The 19,642-nt window shown below is 35.9% G+C and overlaps 1 protein-coding gene across 10 annotated transcripts in view; it reads left to right on the top strand.

The window, feature by feature from the left end:
• Positions 1-19,642, top strand: part of unc-13 — a 1,228,603-nt gene that overhangs the window by 533,313 nt on the left and 675,648 nt on the right. For all 10 annotated transcript variants that reach the window (XM_067091750.1, XM_067091731.1, XM_067091742.1 and 7 more), the window contains exons 8-10: positions 13,369-14,862; positions 15,462-15,578; positions 16,791-17,151. In XM_067091750.1, the coding sequence (XP_066947851.1) occupies positions 13,369-14,862; positions 15,462-15,578; positions 16,791-17,151 (1,972 nt within the window). The remainder of the gene's footprint in view (positions 1-13,368; positions 14,863-15,461; positions 15,579-16,790; positions 17,152-19,642) is intronic.

Below are 19,642 nucleotides of genomic sequence, written 5' to 3'. Positions count from 1 at the left end.
CTGTGCCTGCATCGTAAGACACCACCACCACACACACCAACTAACTCTCCGCCACGGCACGGAAGCGCTGTAGAGGAAATCCCCATCACCCACTAGATCTTAGTTTACACTCACGCCTGCTCAGTCTACTACGGAATATTATAAATCTACATAGAGATTACCTATATATATTTGTTTATATCTTACATTTATATACACAGATATATACAGTATATGTATCCATCGCATATTGCCAGAGAGTGGAAGATATGACTTGACTTACAGTTTCAAGCACCATAAAATTATAGCTAGTTTTATTAAATGTCAGTGCTTTTATAGAGTCAGAGTAGATGACGTTAGCTCGTCTGCCTCCCTCACTCCCTTTTCTTATCCACCTCGTGTCCAGTTTCTCATCTCACCCTCTCTCTCACGCCTCAGTGTACTTGGTCCTTTTCAGTGTTGTTCCTTTTTGTAGCTGCTTAGGAACTCTGAGCATTTCTTCCTTGTGTGTTATGCGTTAGTGCTTTGTTCTGTGCCGCGTCTGTTCTTTTCTGCAAGGTGTAACTTGCCATTGTAGGAAGACTTTCTTCTTTATAGAAAGTTTCATCCTGCAAAGAGATGGAGAAACCTTTGCTAGTCTTTCGTAGTCATCGTTATTGTTCATGATTTTTTCCTTAGTTTTAGTGCATGACGACTATTTATGATGCACTTGCACTATGCATTGTTTTGCATGGCTTTTGAAATGTATGACTTAAACCTCAGTTACAACAGTAAGCTAGCGAATCAGTTAGACAATGACCTTTTGATCAGTCAGCATCAGTGAGTTCAGCATGATGAAAGGCAAAGCTTATCCTGAGCTGCATGAAAGAATATTATTGATGCTGTTTGATTTGGAGATGTGCACTGATAATAAGTCGATTAGTCTTAGAGACTGTTTTACTTTTTCATATTCAGAATACACCATAAGATCGTGTTTGTAGAAAGCCAGTGCAATTTTTATCTAAGTTGATGCATCTTTGAAGAGTTATTCAGTTTTATAAAGTTGATACTAGTGAAAGCAAGCATGTTTTTAGCATGCAGGAAGCTTTATTTTTCAGGGCTGTTTTTCTATTAATTCATAGCTTTACATGGAACTATATTATGTCCCCCATTTTTTTTTATGGTCAAATGCCTGTTCACCATGTTAGAGATTGACAGCATAGTATTGCTTAGTGATGCAACTTGAGTACATTTTATTTTTCAAATTTAGGTTATGTCAAGGAATATGTGAATAATTTAGTAAATATCCTCACTCTGGTGATTTATTACATACATTTTGCTAAATTAAAAAGGACAAAATTGTGTATATCATAGTATAACCTTTTGGATTTTGTACAATATACGCATTTTTAATAAACAGATATTTGTTATTTCATTATTATTGAGTATTGGTTTTTCTCATTGTGTCTAACTAAATATAAGAAATGATAGTTTAGTAATGACATTTTATACATAGAATATTTACATATATATATATATATATATATATATATATATATATATATATATATATATATATATATATATATATATATATATATATATTACACATGCATACATAGACGAACACAAAGTGTACTTACATGTATGTAAATTGTGCATTAATCCATATTTTACAAATAGAATGATTAATTTACGTAAAGTTTTTTCTAGCAGTATATTCAAAGAAAAGTTATGTATCTGTTCACACCATCGCTTATTTAGCACATGTTTCAGCATAGTTTTAGATATTTTGCTTCAAGGACATGAACAAAAACATCAGAAAGTTGTTTATTTTATTTATTTTTCTTTTTATTTTGGAGAATGAAAAATTAATGTTGTGCCTGACTAAGCTTTCTTCATTTCGGCTGCCTATGTTAATGAGACCTAAAGTCCCCTTGCTCGACACAAATCAAAATACTGTATGGCGACTACGTTTTCCAAGTGCTTTTATTTGTCATTGGTATTAATGCTATGTATATTTCTGTTGAGACCACTGATGCTGCTGCTGCTGCGTTTGCTTCTTTTAAAAACGGTGACCTTCACTGCTGGAATAGCGTATCCAACCTTGAGGTAGTTTTTTACATTTTTGTAATGAAACATTTTCCCCAGTGCTGAGTGGTGCAACACAGGTTCTTCAACCTGACAAATTTCTGGAAGATATATATTTTTTCCCTTCTTTTTTGGTTTTAGAACATTGGAGTTTTAGGAATTCAAGTGTGAGCATATCTAGTGTTTCAGGGAAGTCAAGCATAGTAACAAAACTACTTTATTCTCAAATGCATTTTGATTGATTGAAATACAAATACCAATTCCCCAATGTAGTTTCAAAGGTGAAATATGGCTCTTGGTGTGGTGTATGGAAGTGTTTTACTCAAGTAAAAGGGTTTCATTTTATTGCGTGAATAGCCTTTTGCTGCTTATTAGACATAGTGCTCGTAATTGTAGAAGTAGTAAGTAGATCCCACCAGATTTGTGCCTAGTGTTTTGAAATGGAGGTTCCCTGTCTAATTCTTAAAATTCAGTTCATTTCCATCATTTTAAAACTACGGGTAACTTCTTTGTAGATCATATATTTGAAACCTTTTGTACTAAAAAAAGTATTTAGATTGCCATAATTATTTCATAGTAGAGTACATATTAATATGCTCTTGTACGACCAGTTACCTGTATAGTTGGAACACAAAAGTGTGTTCCAAGTAACATTTGAGATTGAAAACAGGAAATCGTGTTGGGGCAATGACAGCTTTAATATTAGATCAGCGTTTTGCTTAGGTCATTGGAAAAATTTCTTAGCTAGCCTGATGGCTGGTAAATAACATTAGTTTGTAAAAGCAATTCTACTATCATTAACATATACTATTTGTACCACCGTTCAAGAGTTTTGAATTATTGTAAAACTGTATTTATGCACGCAAGTAAGTAAGGATATACAGTGCTGCCTTTTACATGTATACTATCCTGGCCAACATATGCAACATGCTTGCACGTAAGTTCTTTTTGATATCGCAGTTGTAATTTAATTTTTTTTAGACTGGTTTTGTCTCTTATGCAGGTTGAAAGTATTGCAGGATTGAAGATTGGCTGTAATGGAGAATTTTATTGGTTATGTCCTGTAAACATTTCAGTAATCTCAAAAGACGAATATACAAAATAGTCCCCTTCTTTATTAATGTTAGTAGTAGTTTTAACCATGATCAGGGTGCAAAGAAAATAATAGATTTAGATGCAAAATTTATCGAAAATCACTAGTTTACCTGGTAGTTCATTAACTTCTTCATGGTTCATGTTCATCAACCAAAGCATCCAGCTACTCATTTGTCAAGTAGCAACAGTGTTGGCAGGGAATTGGGTCACTCCCTTCTTTGGCTCTTGCGTCAGTGTGTTGAATCAGTTTTATGAATTACCTCGTACTGTTTTTAATGGAGGAGTACTGCCTAATTACCCAGAGGAAAGCATCATAGTAAATGGCATAATTTTTCAAGATTTGCTACGAGAAGGCACACTGATAACAACATACTTGTACACCAGTTTTATTTTGACCACAATGGTGATTATGATGGACATTTGCTGGTGTGTAACCTGTTTGGCTGTCTTTCATAAATTCTGCTTCAGCAGAGAACTTCCATTAGTGTCCGTAGTGCCAAGACCTCAAGATAGCACCGTCTACTTGCTTTTCAGATTACCAGTGTCCAAATTATGTTAAGGTGCCACATTATAATTGTTTCCGATGCCAGATATTTATCTTTTATTCTTTTCACTGCTAAACTTTAAAATTGTCTTCATGGCAGTTTTGTTGATGCCATTGCTTGCAAATTAAAAAGCGATCTGGAGTGGATCTGGAAGTGTTGTACTCTATGGGCTATGAAGTTGAACTCCAGGGAAACTAAGACTGTTGACAGTCTGATCTTCCACCATTCTCCGGCTACATGATTTACTTTGCATAGGTAACATTAATGAATGATTTTCAATATTTTACCATACTTCATGTTTCCTTCAACTGTAAGCGTTCTCTTTCCTAAAACTTATGAATGGGTAGTCTCCAAAGTAGCCAGCAAATGAGGTGTTGATAAGAATAGTTCAACTTTCCATAGAGGACAGCATATCAGTAATTCGCAGTCAGCTTTTATATTTTAGGTTAGTGGAGGTTTCAGGGTTTTCTGTTTTCCAAACAATCGTAATCCCTTTGAACACGTAACTTTAACTTTTATTTTGCACTTTAGTTACTGCTTCCTAAGAACTAGTGCAAATTTCTTATTTTGAAGAGCAATGGTTCTGCTACAAATGGCCGTTTTCTGACTTACACTGCTACTTTTATATAAAAATGTTGGTTTATTAATTTGCCTACATTACATCGTATTTTCCGTTCCACTTTTTTCACATGTGGAAATAGTTCGGCAAAAGGAAATATTGCGTGTCTTTGCCCATTTTAAATAAAAATATATATCTTAGTATGTAATGATACAAAGATTAAACATTTTCTGAGATTTTTTGGACACGGCAAATACTGAAACCAGTGTGGCTTTCACGTTTTTCATACTTTGACCACACGCTAGTGAGGTTGTTGGTACCAGTGGTAGGATTTTACTTTTGATATCCTGACTAACGAAAGATTTGCCTTCATATTTTCAACAGAAATACTGCATTTGTTTTATGGCAGACAAAGTACCAAATTAATCAGATTCTCATAAAACGTGCTCCATACATAAGAAACAAGTACGTGAGCCTGTATGTCCACTTTTACTAAGACAAAGAATGCAGTTTTAAATTTTATCTAGCCATTCATAGCAATGAAAATTATGTGTCATTTTGTAGGAATTATGCATAATGAATTGTTTAGCCCCTTATTCGTTTTAAATTTGCCCTGAAACCAACTGAGATGTTTCCCCTGTACAGTACTCTGAAGAATAAGCCATTGGATGATAGTTACACCATGTTATGGGTATGTAATGTTTTCCTTATTAGCTCTGGTGATTTACATAAAAATTATGTTAATGGGAATCATTTTGGCCCATTTCTTAAATAAAAATATCCCCCATCATGAACATGTCTGATGGACCTGACATCAGTTGCTACCTGTTCAGTTCTTTATTGCTATATGGGAAAATGTTTACTGTAACTGCTGCAAGAACAGTCTCCAGAGCAGTTGGCAGGCATGAGGTATGTAAAACTTAGGTGTTGATGTAAATGGTTTTAAATGAGAGAATAAGTTTCATTCCACAAGTAGTGTGAATTCACGGAAACTTGTACATTCATTTGCCAGTTCCAGAAACATTCATATTATGTGAATAAGTGATACTGATATGCAAGAGGGCTGTCTTGGAAAGCGTATCTGAGGCTTACAGGGTTAGGTACCTACATGGCACTAATTTCCAAGTTGGGGGAAAACGGTTTTCTGTCGTGACGTGATCAACAATATTGTGGTCTTGTAATTTCTATGCATCCTGGATGTTCCAATGACGTTAATATATATTTATCAAAGGAAAATTTATTTACTTGGCACACGTACATGTATGTGAAAGTTTTCGGTGATAGTATACATGAGACCGGCAGTATGTAGGCGGATGCTTGGCTCTGACTTTCAAACGGGAGAATAATGTTTTCTGCTGTGGCTCGATCGGCAATGCGGTGTGCTCATAGCTCCTATGCATCTTGGATGAGAGCTTAAATCGTTGAAGGCCGAAACTTAATTCCTGACCTAATTGCCACATACATTAACATTCAGAGGGAATTTACGGTGGAAGACTTCTTGGTTATTAAGTGATCCAACGAATCACTCCCCATTCTCAGTGACTCGAGACACACACTCTCTCTCTCTCTCTCTCTCTCTCTCTCTCTCTCTCTCTCTCTCTCTCTCTCTCTCTCTCTCTCTCTCTCAGCTATTCATTTACAATGTCTTATTTTCATTCATACATTGCAGCTTCAGGAATGATCACATTGTAGGCCATCAAGATGATGATTGGCATCAATGGCTATTTAAATGTAATTAAACACCACTCTTGTGTACGCGTCCTTGATACATGTAAATGTTGGCCAAGGGGCTGCAACAGTAAGATAGTGTTGGGAGGTGAAGATAATCTTATGAGATATTGAACTCCTTAGCAGATGAATTCAAGATGGTTGGAATCATTGTCTCTCATGAGTGGGGCTTTAAATATCAAACACTTCTCTAACAAGTATTTCTTTGCCCCAGGAACGAAACATTGGTGAAACAATTCCAAGAAGAAATTGCTGTAACTCACGCTTTTATACTTTGCTCATGGAACAACATTTTTTCTCTGTTCTTGAGAATAGGGGCAGTTCCTAGCTTGGTAAACAATGCCTGGCTTGCTCATGTGACCTGCAGTGTTGCTGCGACGTCGACATTATTCTATCATTCTGTGTGGTAAACCTTTATTGCCTGCTTGATCTTTTGTAAATATTTGTTGCTTTAATATATTTTACCGGAGGAATTCAGTTTCGTCTCTATTAAAAACTTGTTCAGTCAACTCCTTCATCATTAATTCAGTTATATCTCGGTTAAAAACTTGTTCAGTCAACCCTTCATTATGAATTGAGTTACATCGGGTAAAAACTTGTTCAGTCAACTCCATTATGAATTCGGTAACATCTCAGTTAAAAACTTGTTCAGTCAACCCCTTCATTGGGAATGAAATCTAGGAGTGGCCTCTTCATCAACTGATGGTTTCTCGTGTAGTTTTTTACATTTTTAGCTCGTATTGATATATGAAGTTTGCTCCCATCTTCACTTGCAGTAAATAGTCTGGCATTAATTTTTCCTGCAACACACTGCTAATATCTGCGTATAGACTCAGTCCGCCGACACAGTACATTGCTATCGAAAGGAGGAGGGCCTCTTTCATGTCTTCTAACCACAAATTTCATGTCTTTATGTATTACTGACACTTATCACGTGCCATGGACATAACTTTTGTAGTTATTGGAACATAAGAGAACCTATTACACATTTGCTTTTGAGATACACTTTATCAGCTTTTGCTTTCGGACTTTTGTCCTTTCATATTAAATATAGAACTTTCATCTTGTCATTTAAAGAAAAGACGTTACTTCTGTGAGGCCTGGCCGAATTACCAGCATCAAAGATTGTGTGGTAAGGAGTTACATTAATAAAAATTTATGCATATAAAATGCTTTACAGTATATTTATAGCAATACGAGGGCAAAGTGCCAAATGCCAATAAGAACACTAAATATTGTCGAAAAGAAAGTTTCACAAGCCAAGAATAGATACGTGGGAATATTCACAGTTAGCTAAGTTATGATGCATTGATATGTCGCCCGAAGTCCAACTTTCCCCCAGTTGTGTTGATGAGTCATTTGCAACCAAGGAAAGAGAAATTATTATTATATATATATATATATATATATATATATATATATATATATATATATATATTCATTCATAAAATTGTTTTCCCGTAATAACATGCCACATCTCATTGTTAGAGGGCTAGGTTTTGAATATACAAGTGTCTTTTGTTTTATTCTTGACATGCTGTCCACCTGTTGACTCAGGTTTGAGAGAAATCAGTGTAAGGTTGGAGGAAGAAAATGTTATTGGGGTTTCAGCGTCATCCCTGTAAACTTGTTGAAAACCGGAAGGATTTATCCTTCTCTTGCACACCATCAACCTTGCCTCCCCGTGATACCCACACATCTTGTGCATCCTGATCATTTCAGTCCTTTTTACTCCAGATATGCTATGTAAATAATACATTCCAAGACCGTCTACCTTTTTCTCACATAATCAGCATGCACATAGCAGTCTCAAAGGAAAGTTGCTTCAACAACCCCTTCACATATTCCAGCTTTAGTATGATAGACAATCTTATTCTCTTACAGTTTACCCCCAAATAACTTTGCAAATCAGCATCTTTCGTTCTTCTGCCTACCATATCGATATTTATTTCTCCATTGTTTTGACTTCCATTTAGTGCCAGTCGTGGTAACATTCAACTGTTGGGATTTTTTCTATGAATACTTTCAGATTCTTACTTGCCAGCCTTGCCACCCTCTCTTCATAAAGGCCTTGTCCCATACAGTATACAGTACATAGTAATGTCTCGGTTCTGTAATTCTCGCTCATTTCTCTCACATTTTCCTCATACAGTGAAATAATTATCGCTCTCACCCTTTGGTACCGTTTCAACTCTTGATTGTTTTCAATTATTCAAATATATTACAAACCCTAATTATATCCTCCACAAGAGTGACTGAGTATATTCAACTTCTTCCATTCTTAAATCCTTAATATCAACCTCTCTTCTATGCTATGCAATTGCAATAAAAAAGTCAGTTCACTGTCACAACTACATTCTCTTCAGTTACCATATTACCCATTTCTCGCACACACACACTCACATATATATATACAGGCGGTCCCCGGTTTACGACGGGGGTTCCGTTCTTGCGCCGCGTCGTAACCCGAAAATCGTCGTAAGCCGGAACATCGTCGAAAATCGTCAAAAATCATAAGAAAACCTTACTTTTAATGCTCTGGGTGCATTGAAAACGATGTAAACTGCATTATTATTGAGTCTTACATCAAAAAAACCTTCAAATTATGATTATTCTGCCATTTTGGGGCCATATTTCTTCCGTCGGATCGGCGTACGACGCGTCGTAACCCCGGAACATGCGTCGTAAGCCAGGAAATAATTTCTGATGAATATATTTGAAAAGCGTCGTAACCTCGAACGTCAGAAGCCGGAACCGTCAGAAACCGGGGACTGCTATATATATATATATATATATATATATATATATATATATATATATATATATATATATATATATATATATATATGCAGGAATAGATCAGAAAGAGTTCGAGACGTGAAGTAATTAAAATTATCCCATTAATAACAAAAAAAGGAATTGCAGATGCATGCAACCTTAGGCTTAGGATCAGGTAGCAGTTTAGATTTTACATTTCACATGTGCGCAGCCTCAAGTACTACATGCATATCCTGAAGCTTGTAAGTGTATTACAGAAATTTAAAGTAAAGGACACAAAAATTTAAATGGAGTCAAAGATGGACAATATAAATGCACATGAGGTGCTCGTGTAAAGATAGTAATCTTGTACCACCATCATAATATTCATTTTCTAATACCCACGTGGTATACGTCATTCTACAGCCTTTAACTGCTCGGAGTACCTGTAATATAGAATCATTACATAATTACCAGTATAAAATACTGCATTATTATATATAATATAAAATAATATTTACAGTTAATTATCATAATATACGGTCGACTGTACCTGTCATAGACACTATTATATTGTTTGTCTTCAGGTTAAAGCACAGACATTATAAAAGATATAGTAAGAGTAATGTTAGTCAAGGTAGTTATATAACTAGAAAAAGTATATTTACATATATGCATAAAATAAATAAGCATACATTAAAATATATGAATACTAAATATTAGTTATTAGAAAACTCAATCATACAATCTAGCTTACTAAATATATATAAATATATATATATATATATACATATATATATATATATATATATATATATATATATATATATATATATATATATATATATGAAATTTATATCACACTGTGATTTATATAGTCATGAAGCTACAAATGTTCAATATCCAATTCACGCTACTTTGGGAATATCCCGAGGGGGAATTATCACCGAATGGGAATTATAAGTGATAAATGGATTGGCTCAGTAGGTAGACCGTCGACTGGAGTTGTTGGAAGGTAACTGTGTCGAGGGATCGAGACCCGGTAGTACCGATCCGTTTATCACTTATAATTCCCCATCGGGGATATTTCCAAAGTAGCGTGAATTGGATATAAAACGACATTTGTAGCTTCATGGTTATTATATATATATATATATGTGTGTGTCTGTGTTTGTGTATGCTTGCACTCTTGCTAGGGTAATTTCACAATGTTTTTAGTGTCACCTAGAAAGCATCACTGGTAACAAGCAGTCCTTATATTCATAACTTTATTGAATTTTGCCAACCAATGTTCTAACACTGCTATCCTGCTGTAGAAAAATTTTAAAGGTACAGTTTGCTGCTTCAGCACTGCCAACTCAGTGTTTTTTCCTGTAGCAGCAGCAGTCCAGCTCACAGCTTTCCTCAGCATTTCAGCCTCATTTACTTTTTTCTTTTAAATGTTGAGAGTTCTGGTGTACAATACTTTCTCTTAATGACTTGACAGCTACTCTATCACCAACATACTGACAACATAATCAGAATGCAAAACGCAGAGGCTTTGACGTGGATGGCAGGCGCCACTTATTCCTCCCTAGTGTGGTCGCTATTTTTATTGAGCCTCCTCTAGTTTTTCTGACTTGAATGGTTCATTTCTTACTTGGTTTGGCAGTTTTACAGAAGGATACCTTTCCTGACTTGAACCCTCCCTATCCATTCATGCTTGATACTGGCACTGAGTTGGGGTGGCTTGTCCTCCCTTCTTCATGGCTAGGTTTGAAGGCAGATGCCATTTCTTAAATTTATTGTTAGGTGTGGAACCATGATGCTTCCATTGGTTATCTTGCATCTCTGATTCAGGCTCAAAAAATTAAAAAGTTAATTGGAATTTTTCATATGGCTTGCTGATCACTTAAGATGTCTGCCAAAGTAATTTGCCTTGACCCAGCACTTATGCCTAATCCTGGCTGTCTTTTGGAAAGTGAGATGTCTATCTTGCAAAGCATTGTGATGAATTGACTTCCTATTGTTCATCACTTGGTATCCTGGATATGGAGTATCCTCTGTAGTGTCCCTGCCCTGTTTGAGTGGCTTAAATTCAGCAGCCACTTCTTAATGATAAAATATGAAGTGATATTCTCACCAAATGTGGTAACCTTGTCTTTGGTTATTCTTCGCAGAGATATAAAACCATGAAACCAGCTGCATTTTTATCTGTTTTTAGTTTTCTGTTAAAGAAAACTATTGTGACAGCTTTGTCTGTCTGGCCGCACTTTTTCTGTCCTCCCTCGGATCTTAAAAACTACCGAGGCTAGAGGGCTGGAAATTGGTATGTTGATCAAACACCCTTAATCATCAAGCATACCAAATTGCAACCCTCTACCCTCGGTAGTTTTTATTTTATTTAAGGTTAAAGTTAGCCATAATCGTACTTCTGGCACCACTATAGGTACCAACAACAAAGACCACCACCGGACCATGGCTGAGTTTCATGGGCCGCGGCTAAGAGTTTCATAGACCATGGCTGAGTTTCATAGGCCGCAGCTAAAAGTTTCATACAGCATTATACGCTATACAGAAAACTCGATTGCGCCGAAGAAACTTGCATTTTTTTACTTGTTATATTTGGCATACACCTAGTGAATTTCTTAGAGCCTCATCAAAATTTTGAAATTCCTATTTGTCTTTCTTCACTAGGCCGAGAACAGTTTGACTGACTTAAATGGATAGCGAACAGTTGAGCTTTGTGGAGCATTGGATTAAAATGTGGGCCTACTTCTTGCTGATGCCTGATGGAAACTGCAGAAGCTGCAATTTTTATCAACTGTGTAGTGGAATGATCTAGACTTTCACTTATGAGTGGCTGTGTCTTGTGTGTGTATACTACACACACACACACATATATATATATATATATATATATATATATATATATATATATATATATATATATATATATATATATATATATATATATATATATATTTATATTTATATTTATATGTATAACATTAAATGTATATTTAGGCAACATAGTCATGACATTCTATTATAATATGCAATTTTCAAGCCCTGCCGTTTATCTTAAAGCATTTTTGCATTGCCCTATCACATATGCTAAGAGCACATTAATAAATGACCATGCATTTAAGTTTAATTTTTTTTATTAGTGTATGCATGTATTCTTTCTTGTATGTATTTGAAATTACGAGAGAAATTAGATACTTGGGCTTCCCATAATGCTTAATAAACAGTAAAATATCGTTTCATTCAATAAACAAAGTTTTTCTTATAACGCAGTTAAGTCCGTTTTATGATTAAGAATGTGGATACAAGCACTGTGACATAAAGTAGCATTTTTCCTTTCTAGTTATTTAATATTTTCTGACATTAAGATGTATTGTTGTATTATTATGTACTATATTTTAGTTTTGTAAGTGTTGTGTCTACTGAATGTGTGTGAGTTGTATATGTGTATGCTTTTCTTTTTACCCGAACCTTCCTCTCACCATGTATGGTTAGGGAACACAAGACTGCCCATAGGGGTATTTTTTTTTATTTGCACTAAAAGTTAAAATTCTTCATTTCTCCTTATCACCTAATTTAATTTTGTACAAAGCTACATGAAGATGATTAGTTAGTCCTTAATTTATGTTTCTGTCACTAACACGGTAATCTTACATTGCTTCTTGCTTTGTCATAGTTTATTTTGTAGGTTGCATTATGCTAGACATGTGCTTGTATATCCTATCAAGTGGTATAGGGTAATTTGGTATGTATTGTTCAGTAGTGGTCTTAATAAAATATTCCTTAAGTGCAGTGGTGGCTTTGGTTAAATATATTTTTCTGAATTAATTTTCCTAATCCACATTAGTACGTGTTTAAACAGCTTGAGAACAGCAATAATTAGATTAAGAATTTGTTTCCTGTAGTACCTCTGTTAGTTCTTTAGGACTTGATGGAATAACTCTTCTCTGATGTATGCTGAACTCTTGAGAGTTACAGTAGTGTTTAATTTACCTTGAAGAAAGAGAACTTGCATCCAGCATCCCTGTGCAGCATATTTCAAACATGTGCTCCCTTACTACTTCCCTGTACATCAGTAGTGTATGATGTAATCTAGCTTGAAGAAAGTGCATTCATTTGTATTTTGTAGACTTGGTAGCTTTATACCTGGTAGTGACTGCACCCTACCTTCTTTTTCATTGCTTCCCTGTTTCCTGGGCTTTCCATCTTTCATATCTGCTCACCCTTGCGTGTGTCTATCTGTTGACACCTTTTGTACCTTCCTTTAATAATACTTATTGTTTATGAGGTAGAAACTAGTTTTGTCCTCCCACCTTCATTAGATAAATTCTAAAGCACCCAGTTTCATAATTAAGGCCCTAATAGTATTTTCTTAAATGGCCAATCAGTTTGAAAAGTGATATATTTTAACATTGTGAAAGTGATTTTATTAATGCCGTCATTTGATGGATACATTGTTGGTCATTATTACTGTAAGCTCATTTGCGTTCAATATTTCTTTGTATTTTAAAAGACTTAAAGTAAAGCACTAATGATTTAATTGTGATAGGACTTGGGTGTAGATTTAATAGTGTGGGTGGTGGTGACTGGGCTCTCTCCCACTCACCTTGTGGGTGTTTTCTCCCTCAGCTATGGACCCAGTGCCTCCCAACGGCCCGTGTGGCAAAGGCCAAGCTTCCTCCTCTAGTCTTGGGGATGGAGGCTTGGGCACTGCCCCTTCATCCTCCCTCTCTCCACCTTCCTCCTCCACTGGCTCTCCATCGGCCGCTCACCCGAGCCTCTCCACTGCTAAGCTCCTCAATGCCGTTACGTTCGAGACTATCGACTCTGGCACTGACAAAGACGATGAGTTCACAGAGTCCTCAATGTCACCTTGCAAATCCACACTTCTAGCCACATCTGCCTCTGAAACTGTAGACTCTGGTATTGGCAATGATGAGATTGGTGTTGAAACTAATATGTCCAAATATCTTGGTAAAAGTGATGATCCCAAAAGTTATTTAAGTGATTCTTTAATTGACAATGACTCTTCTGGATCATCTTTTAGATTTAGTTTTAAAAAAAATGCTGAACTGACCTCCCCAGAAAGTGGTGAAAAGCCGTACTCATGGAACTCTGTAAACAGTGTCTCAAACTATGCAACATCCCAACCTAGTCCCACCGTTATGCTTGTTACTACAAAATTTGCTTCATTGTCAGTATCTTCTCCAGATAAAGAAACAACTTCTAAGAAAGACTCGCCTGAAGTCTCAAGTCCAAGTGCCGCACCCTCCTCAGGGATCTTCAACATCAAACTTTTAAAAGAAAACCTTTTACGAGAAAGTGAGGGGTTGGATCCTTTACAACCTTCACCTAATCTGGAGGATTCGTCTTCCACGTGCAGTTACTTAACGCTCTCTGGTTCCAGTGGCTTTTTCTCAAAGTCAAATGCTACTGATGATGTGCCGTCCCCAAAGACCTCACCCACTGTTGAACCAGAATATTCAGCAGAGGTCAATGGTGATGTAGTACCAAGCACCTTCAGTTTCCTAAGATCTCCTGCGCATACTGAGACTAGTTTAACAACATCACTGACATCCCAAGAAGTGACAACTGAAACTTCGCAGCCAGATGGTGGTGGAAAAAGTTTTGGTCTCACTCGATTTTCCTTCCTTACAAAAGCATACCTTCCTCCAATGGATGATGATGCTTCTGTTGAGGAAAATGATGGGGTAATAGCATTTGAGCCTTTGCCATTCTCCGAGAAATCTATCTCGTCGCCTTTATCAGGATATACTTTCTCTTTCTCGAGGACTAGCGAAGCTTCCAGTACTACGTTAACAGGTGCCACAATAACACCTCTTGTCTCCAGTACCACTGCTACTACTACGTCCCCACCTCGTGAAAGGTCAAGATTCTTTTCTTTCCTTAATGCGAGACAATCTCCTACTTCAGAGTCACCGACTTCAACCCCTGTCTCTCTAAATGATCAATTGTCTCCCCCTGGAAGTAAACTGAAGCTCAACCTTGATGATACTGTTCAAATTTGTGATAAAGAAAGTAGTGAAAAGTCTGATAAACTTCTTACAGAAAAGATTAGCAAAGGGGCCACAGAGACGAATCAGTCAGGAGAGGAAAAGAAAGGTAACCACAAGCCCCTATGGACCTCACTTTGTTCGAATGTTTCCTTGCTAAATCATATTGTCAGTTTTTTACTTGACTGAATAACATTCGAGCATTGTGTTGTACCTGTACCTTTAAGTAGAAAAAGGCTGTAACTATGTAAGCGATATTGTACCTTTAGTATGGCTCTAATCGTGCCATGGGTCAGTAAGTCATAGAATTGTTTTTGTTCCCGTAGTCCGGCCTTATAGTAAATATGTTGAAAATAGAGTGAGAAATTCCTAGCTGGTAAGAATTGACCAAAAGAGATATATGTATGCAAATATGGTAAAAAAAGTGTACTTATATATTTTGGTCAGTAGCACACTTGAAAGGTAAAGGAAACATCAATTCTGTGAACGTTTTTCGCCAATGAAAGCTAAAATTTTTCAAAATATTCCAGAATCAGCACGCCAAGTATTTCTTGATTTTATTTGTTTTTTGGCTCTTATTTTGAGTTTCCTGAGTTTTTCTTAGATTTACATCGGAGATTAGGTAGGCTTAGCTAATTTCTGCAGTAGAGGTGTATGTGAAAGGTAAGGGAAAGAGCATGACCTCCGGCCTGACCGATTCCCTTGCAGACATGGAGGAGACGGAAGCACAGGAACTGCAGAGGAAACTGGAGGTTCTCAACCATCTAATGGACCAAGAACGTGGAGTGTCAGGGCCCAGCAGACACCCTCAACATCCCCTCCTGTGTGAGTGTGTATGAGTGTATGAATATGTGTGTATGAACATCATAAAATTTGCACATATTTATAGGTACTCTTTTGTTCGTGTCCCTTTACCTCTGTGTATGTGTTTGTCTACTAGAGGCAAGAGGAAATGGCGTGTTATGAACGAAGGTCATACATGTGGTATTATTTTGTTTATTTGCTCACCCGTCATGTTTAGATTGACTATTTTTCTTCTCTGTAGATGTTGTTATATGAGGTTATTTAGATTTTTAAATGTTTTATCCCCGCATATTTCTCTGTCATTAATTAGGGGCTATTAAAGGTGTCACCAAAGTGGATCAAATTAACTTTGTGAGACTTCTTTCCCCATGTTTGTTTCGTAGGGGAATAATAATGTAGATCCTGCAAATGTAATATTTTTGTGAATGTTTTGTCGAACGAAGAATTTAAATTTAAGAATGGTATTTATTTAAAGACTTTTGGATTACCTGTTTTGTCTCCTCTGCTAAATGCCAGTAGGGTGCATGTTAGTCTAACTTTGTCATTTTTAAAAGCATATGAGTGTGTGTTGAATGATAAGATTATATTAACTTTTCAACTCTAGAATTTGGTGCTTCGAATGAAAAAGCTGTTGCAAAAGTATGAAAGCTTCCATGAGGATGGTGAGGGATTGCTTTGTATATTTCCTTGGCACATCTCTGCTTTACTGGTTTACTGACACTTTCTATCTTGATGGATATTATATTGTACGTTTGAAGTTTGCCATTGCAAATTCATGGTATCGTTTACAGTACTCTTTGATTGTCCAGTTTATTAATATCGCTCATAATATTCAAGAATTTTTTCTTCTTGGCCAAGCAATCACCTGATATGTAAGTTGTGTAGTATTTGTTACTGTTCGTTTGTTCGTTTCTTTCTTTATTTCTCTTCTGAACTTTCTGTTTGATATTTGGTAATGATGCAGGCAAGTTCTTATTTTGTATTTTGTTATTGCTTCTTATTGATAATGCTGTTCTTGACTGATATTTTGAAAAGTTTTGCTCCTTTTTGAATAAAGTATTTGCAATGAATCCAGTATATTTTAAAGAAATTCAGTGTTAGAGGTTTGAAAATATTAGATCTATGATATACCCAAATGTAATGCATATTTGACCATAGTATATGTGCGTGCATGTAAAGTTATCACATTCTAAATTTTATTTGCTTTTTCTTTTCCATCCTGGAATCCATTAGCTGGGATGTCAGAGGATAGTGATTATACCAGCGACCACAATTACCCAGTGGGTCAACATGCTAACTCCTCGGCATCACAGTTCCTATCTGTAGCTAATCAGCTGGCCACACCACAGAGGTCCTTGGAGACCAGTCGCGAAAACTCTTACGAAAGGGACGATGGTGTGCAGTATAGTGGAACACAGGAAAGCTATGGTGAAGGGTATGATGCAGTACCATCTACGGACAAAAGTTACAGGGACCATGATGAGGACAGCTACACTCAGGAGCACAACAGAAAGAATGAAGGGTACAGCCAGTCTGTAGGGTTTGACGACGACCTCTCCTACAACAGTCGACCAAACAACAGGAAAGATTATAGGTGCAGTTATGTCTGAGTGTTGTGTTATATGTTATACAACCTTTCAAGCCACAATTAGAAGCTTTCTATCCTAGCTTATTAGTTGATTTTCTAATTTTTTTGTTACTTAATATGCCTAGAACAAAAGGAACTGCCTGAGATTCCATTAGCATCAGATACTCAATGAAACATCAAATTAAACTTTGGTATTTTGGATAATGACAGGAGGAATTAAACAAGTAGATTTGCTATGGAACGTATATCTCTTGAGTCTCATGTATTTATGTTGTGGTACTTCTTCATCACGTGTTACCGTTTACCTTGTCCAATTGATCATTTTATAAGCTTGGTACTATATGTGTTGAAAATAGAGTGGGGTTACTCTGTGTTGGCCATTCTTAATTTTTACGGTATGTATATCTGCTTTTTAATTTATATAGAAATATCAAGCATTATCATTCCATGTATAGGCACCGATTACGGCATAACGTTAGTAATTCTGTAACTCATAAAAGCGCAGTCTTTTTATCTCTGGAACTCTGAAAAATTTCTCATATACTTCTCTCCAAAATCTGCTGATTGATGCCAGAAACTGTTACAGATATTTATGTTTGTGTAATTTAGAGATTAGAAGCAAGTGTAATCTTTGCAGATGTCCTGCTTCTAATTTTTGAAGTATGGGGTTTCATGTCAAATTTTTCTTCGCTCCTCCGTTTTGATTATAAAATTTTTTGAAATTTTATAATAGCACAATTCTTCCCATAGCATTAAAGCATAAGTTTAATGTCGTATTTCCAGTCAGAAAGGACGATATTCCATTTGATTGTGTGTTTGAATATGTTTTTTTTTATATGTACTTGTATAAGCTCTTATATACTGTACATGTATGCTCATGTTTATACACTTCATATAGACATGGGTAATTGCATTTGCTCAACACCTCATTAATAGATTTGGGCATCTGCTTCAGAGTTTGTGGCAGCTACGTTAACTCTAGTACCATATTTAATTGTCATATTTTGGCTTATGGAACTATAGCCCTTTCTTCTAATGCTTAGGCTGTACCAAAGCCTGCACATCAAGGTTTTCTTTGGTCTTGGTTTGGAGGTCTTATACGTGAAACTGCATTCAGGTTCACTTGTTATTTAGTTTTGGCAATTTTAATTTTTTTTTGCTTTTAACAGTTCATTTATGTTATAATTGGTATTTTTGTTCATTATTATAATTAGTGTTTTTGTTCATTATTTGCTTTCAACTCTGCTCTGTATTTTTTTCCATGATTCACAGCCTTTGGCTTGTTTGTTACGAAAAAGTACTCATTAAGAGTAAGTAAGAATAAGGGGAAAAGAAACATATAATACTGTATTCCTTTTCCCAGTAGAGATGTGAATTCCAGAAGATCTTTTTTTTCTGGTTCCCCATTAGTATTTTACAATGATAAAGCCTTGAATACTAAGTACCTAGCACTGTTAAAGATCAAGAGAGGTACAATCGACTTTTTCCTGAAATGGTCACAAAATGCTTCACTATTATTCGGGATCAGTCTTAGAATTCTTTCTGGTGAGAGGAGGCTGTTACCAATAGGTCTTCTTCTTCTTCTTCTTCTTCTTCTTCTTCTTCTTCTTCTTCTTCTTCTTCTTCTTCTTCTTCTTCTTCTTCTTCTTCTTCTTCTTCTTTTCAGCTGAGACCCTAGTTGGGGTTGGTGTTTTTAATGAGCCTTTTCCATGCATTTCCAACACCGATTAAAAGGCATTTTGTTTTAGCAGACTTTAAATTAATATTATTATTATAATTATTATTCAGAAGATGAAACCTGTTCACATGGAACAAGCCTACAAGGGCCATTGACTCGAAATTCAAGGTTCCAAACAATATGGTGTTTATTAGAAAAAGTAACAGAAGGTAATAGGAAATATAGAAAGAAAAGATCAGTTGTTAAAAAAGAAAAAATAATTGAACAAGGAGAATTGTTTTGGGTAGTAATGCATTGCATCTTTGCTTGAATTTCTGTTGTTCCAGTTACACAACATCCTCAGGGAGACTTCACAGTTCAATGGTGTGAAGAATAAAGTACCTCTGGAACAGAGAATTTCGACAGTAAGGCAGGAAAAGAGGATCATGGATCAGTTGTGAATGTAAAATATGTTGGTTAAAATACAACTTATGAAAAATTGAGAAACCATCCGTACCTCTTGGTTCCAAACCTCCTCTTGAGAAATATTACCACTAAGTCACATGGATGATAATCTGTGTACCTAAGTAGTGAATTATGTACTTAATTAGTGGTTAGTAGACAGACTGGCTCATAAGAAAGGCTCAGAAGGCTTGAGATAGCAACCCCATCCTAAATAGAGCCCATGACTGATATATTTCCTCCAGACTGGCTTATCCTTGAGAGGAAAGTAGAACTTACTTTATATCTTAACCAAGTGCTGGCTAACCCTTTTTAAAAAGAGCTGGTAAATAAGTTGCAAATACAAAGGAATAAAGAGAATTCCATAAGCTTGATGTG

This window comes from Macrobrachium rosenbergii, chromosome 4 (genome assembly GCF_040412425.1).
Source record: "Macrobrachium rosenbergii isolate ZJJX-2024 chromosome 4, ASM4041242v1, whole genome shotgun sequence".
NCBI classification, from domain to species: domain Eukaryota; kingdom Metazoa; phylum Arthropoda; class Malacostraca; order Decapoda; family Palaemonidae; genus Macrobrachium; species Macrobrachium rosenbergii.
The sequence above is the reverse complement of the archived record's forward strand: the minus strand, read 5'-3'. Positions and strand labels throughout refer to the sequence as shown.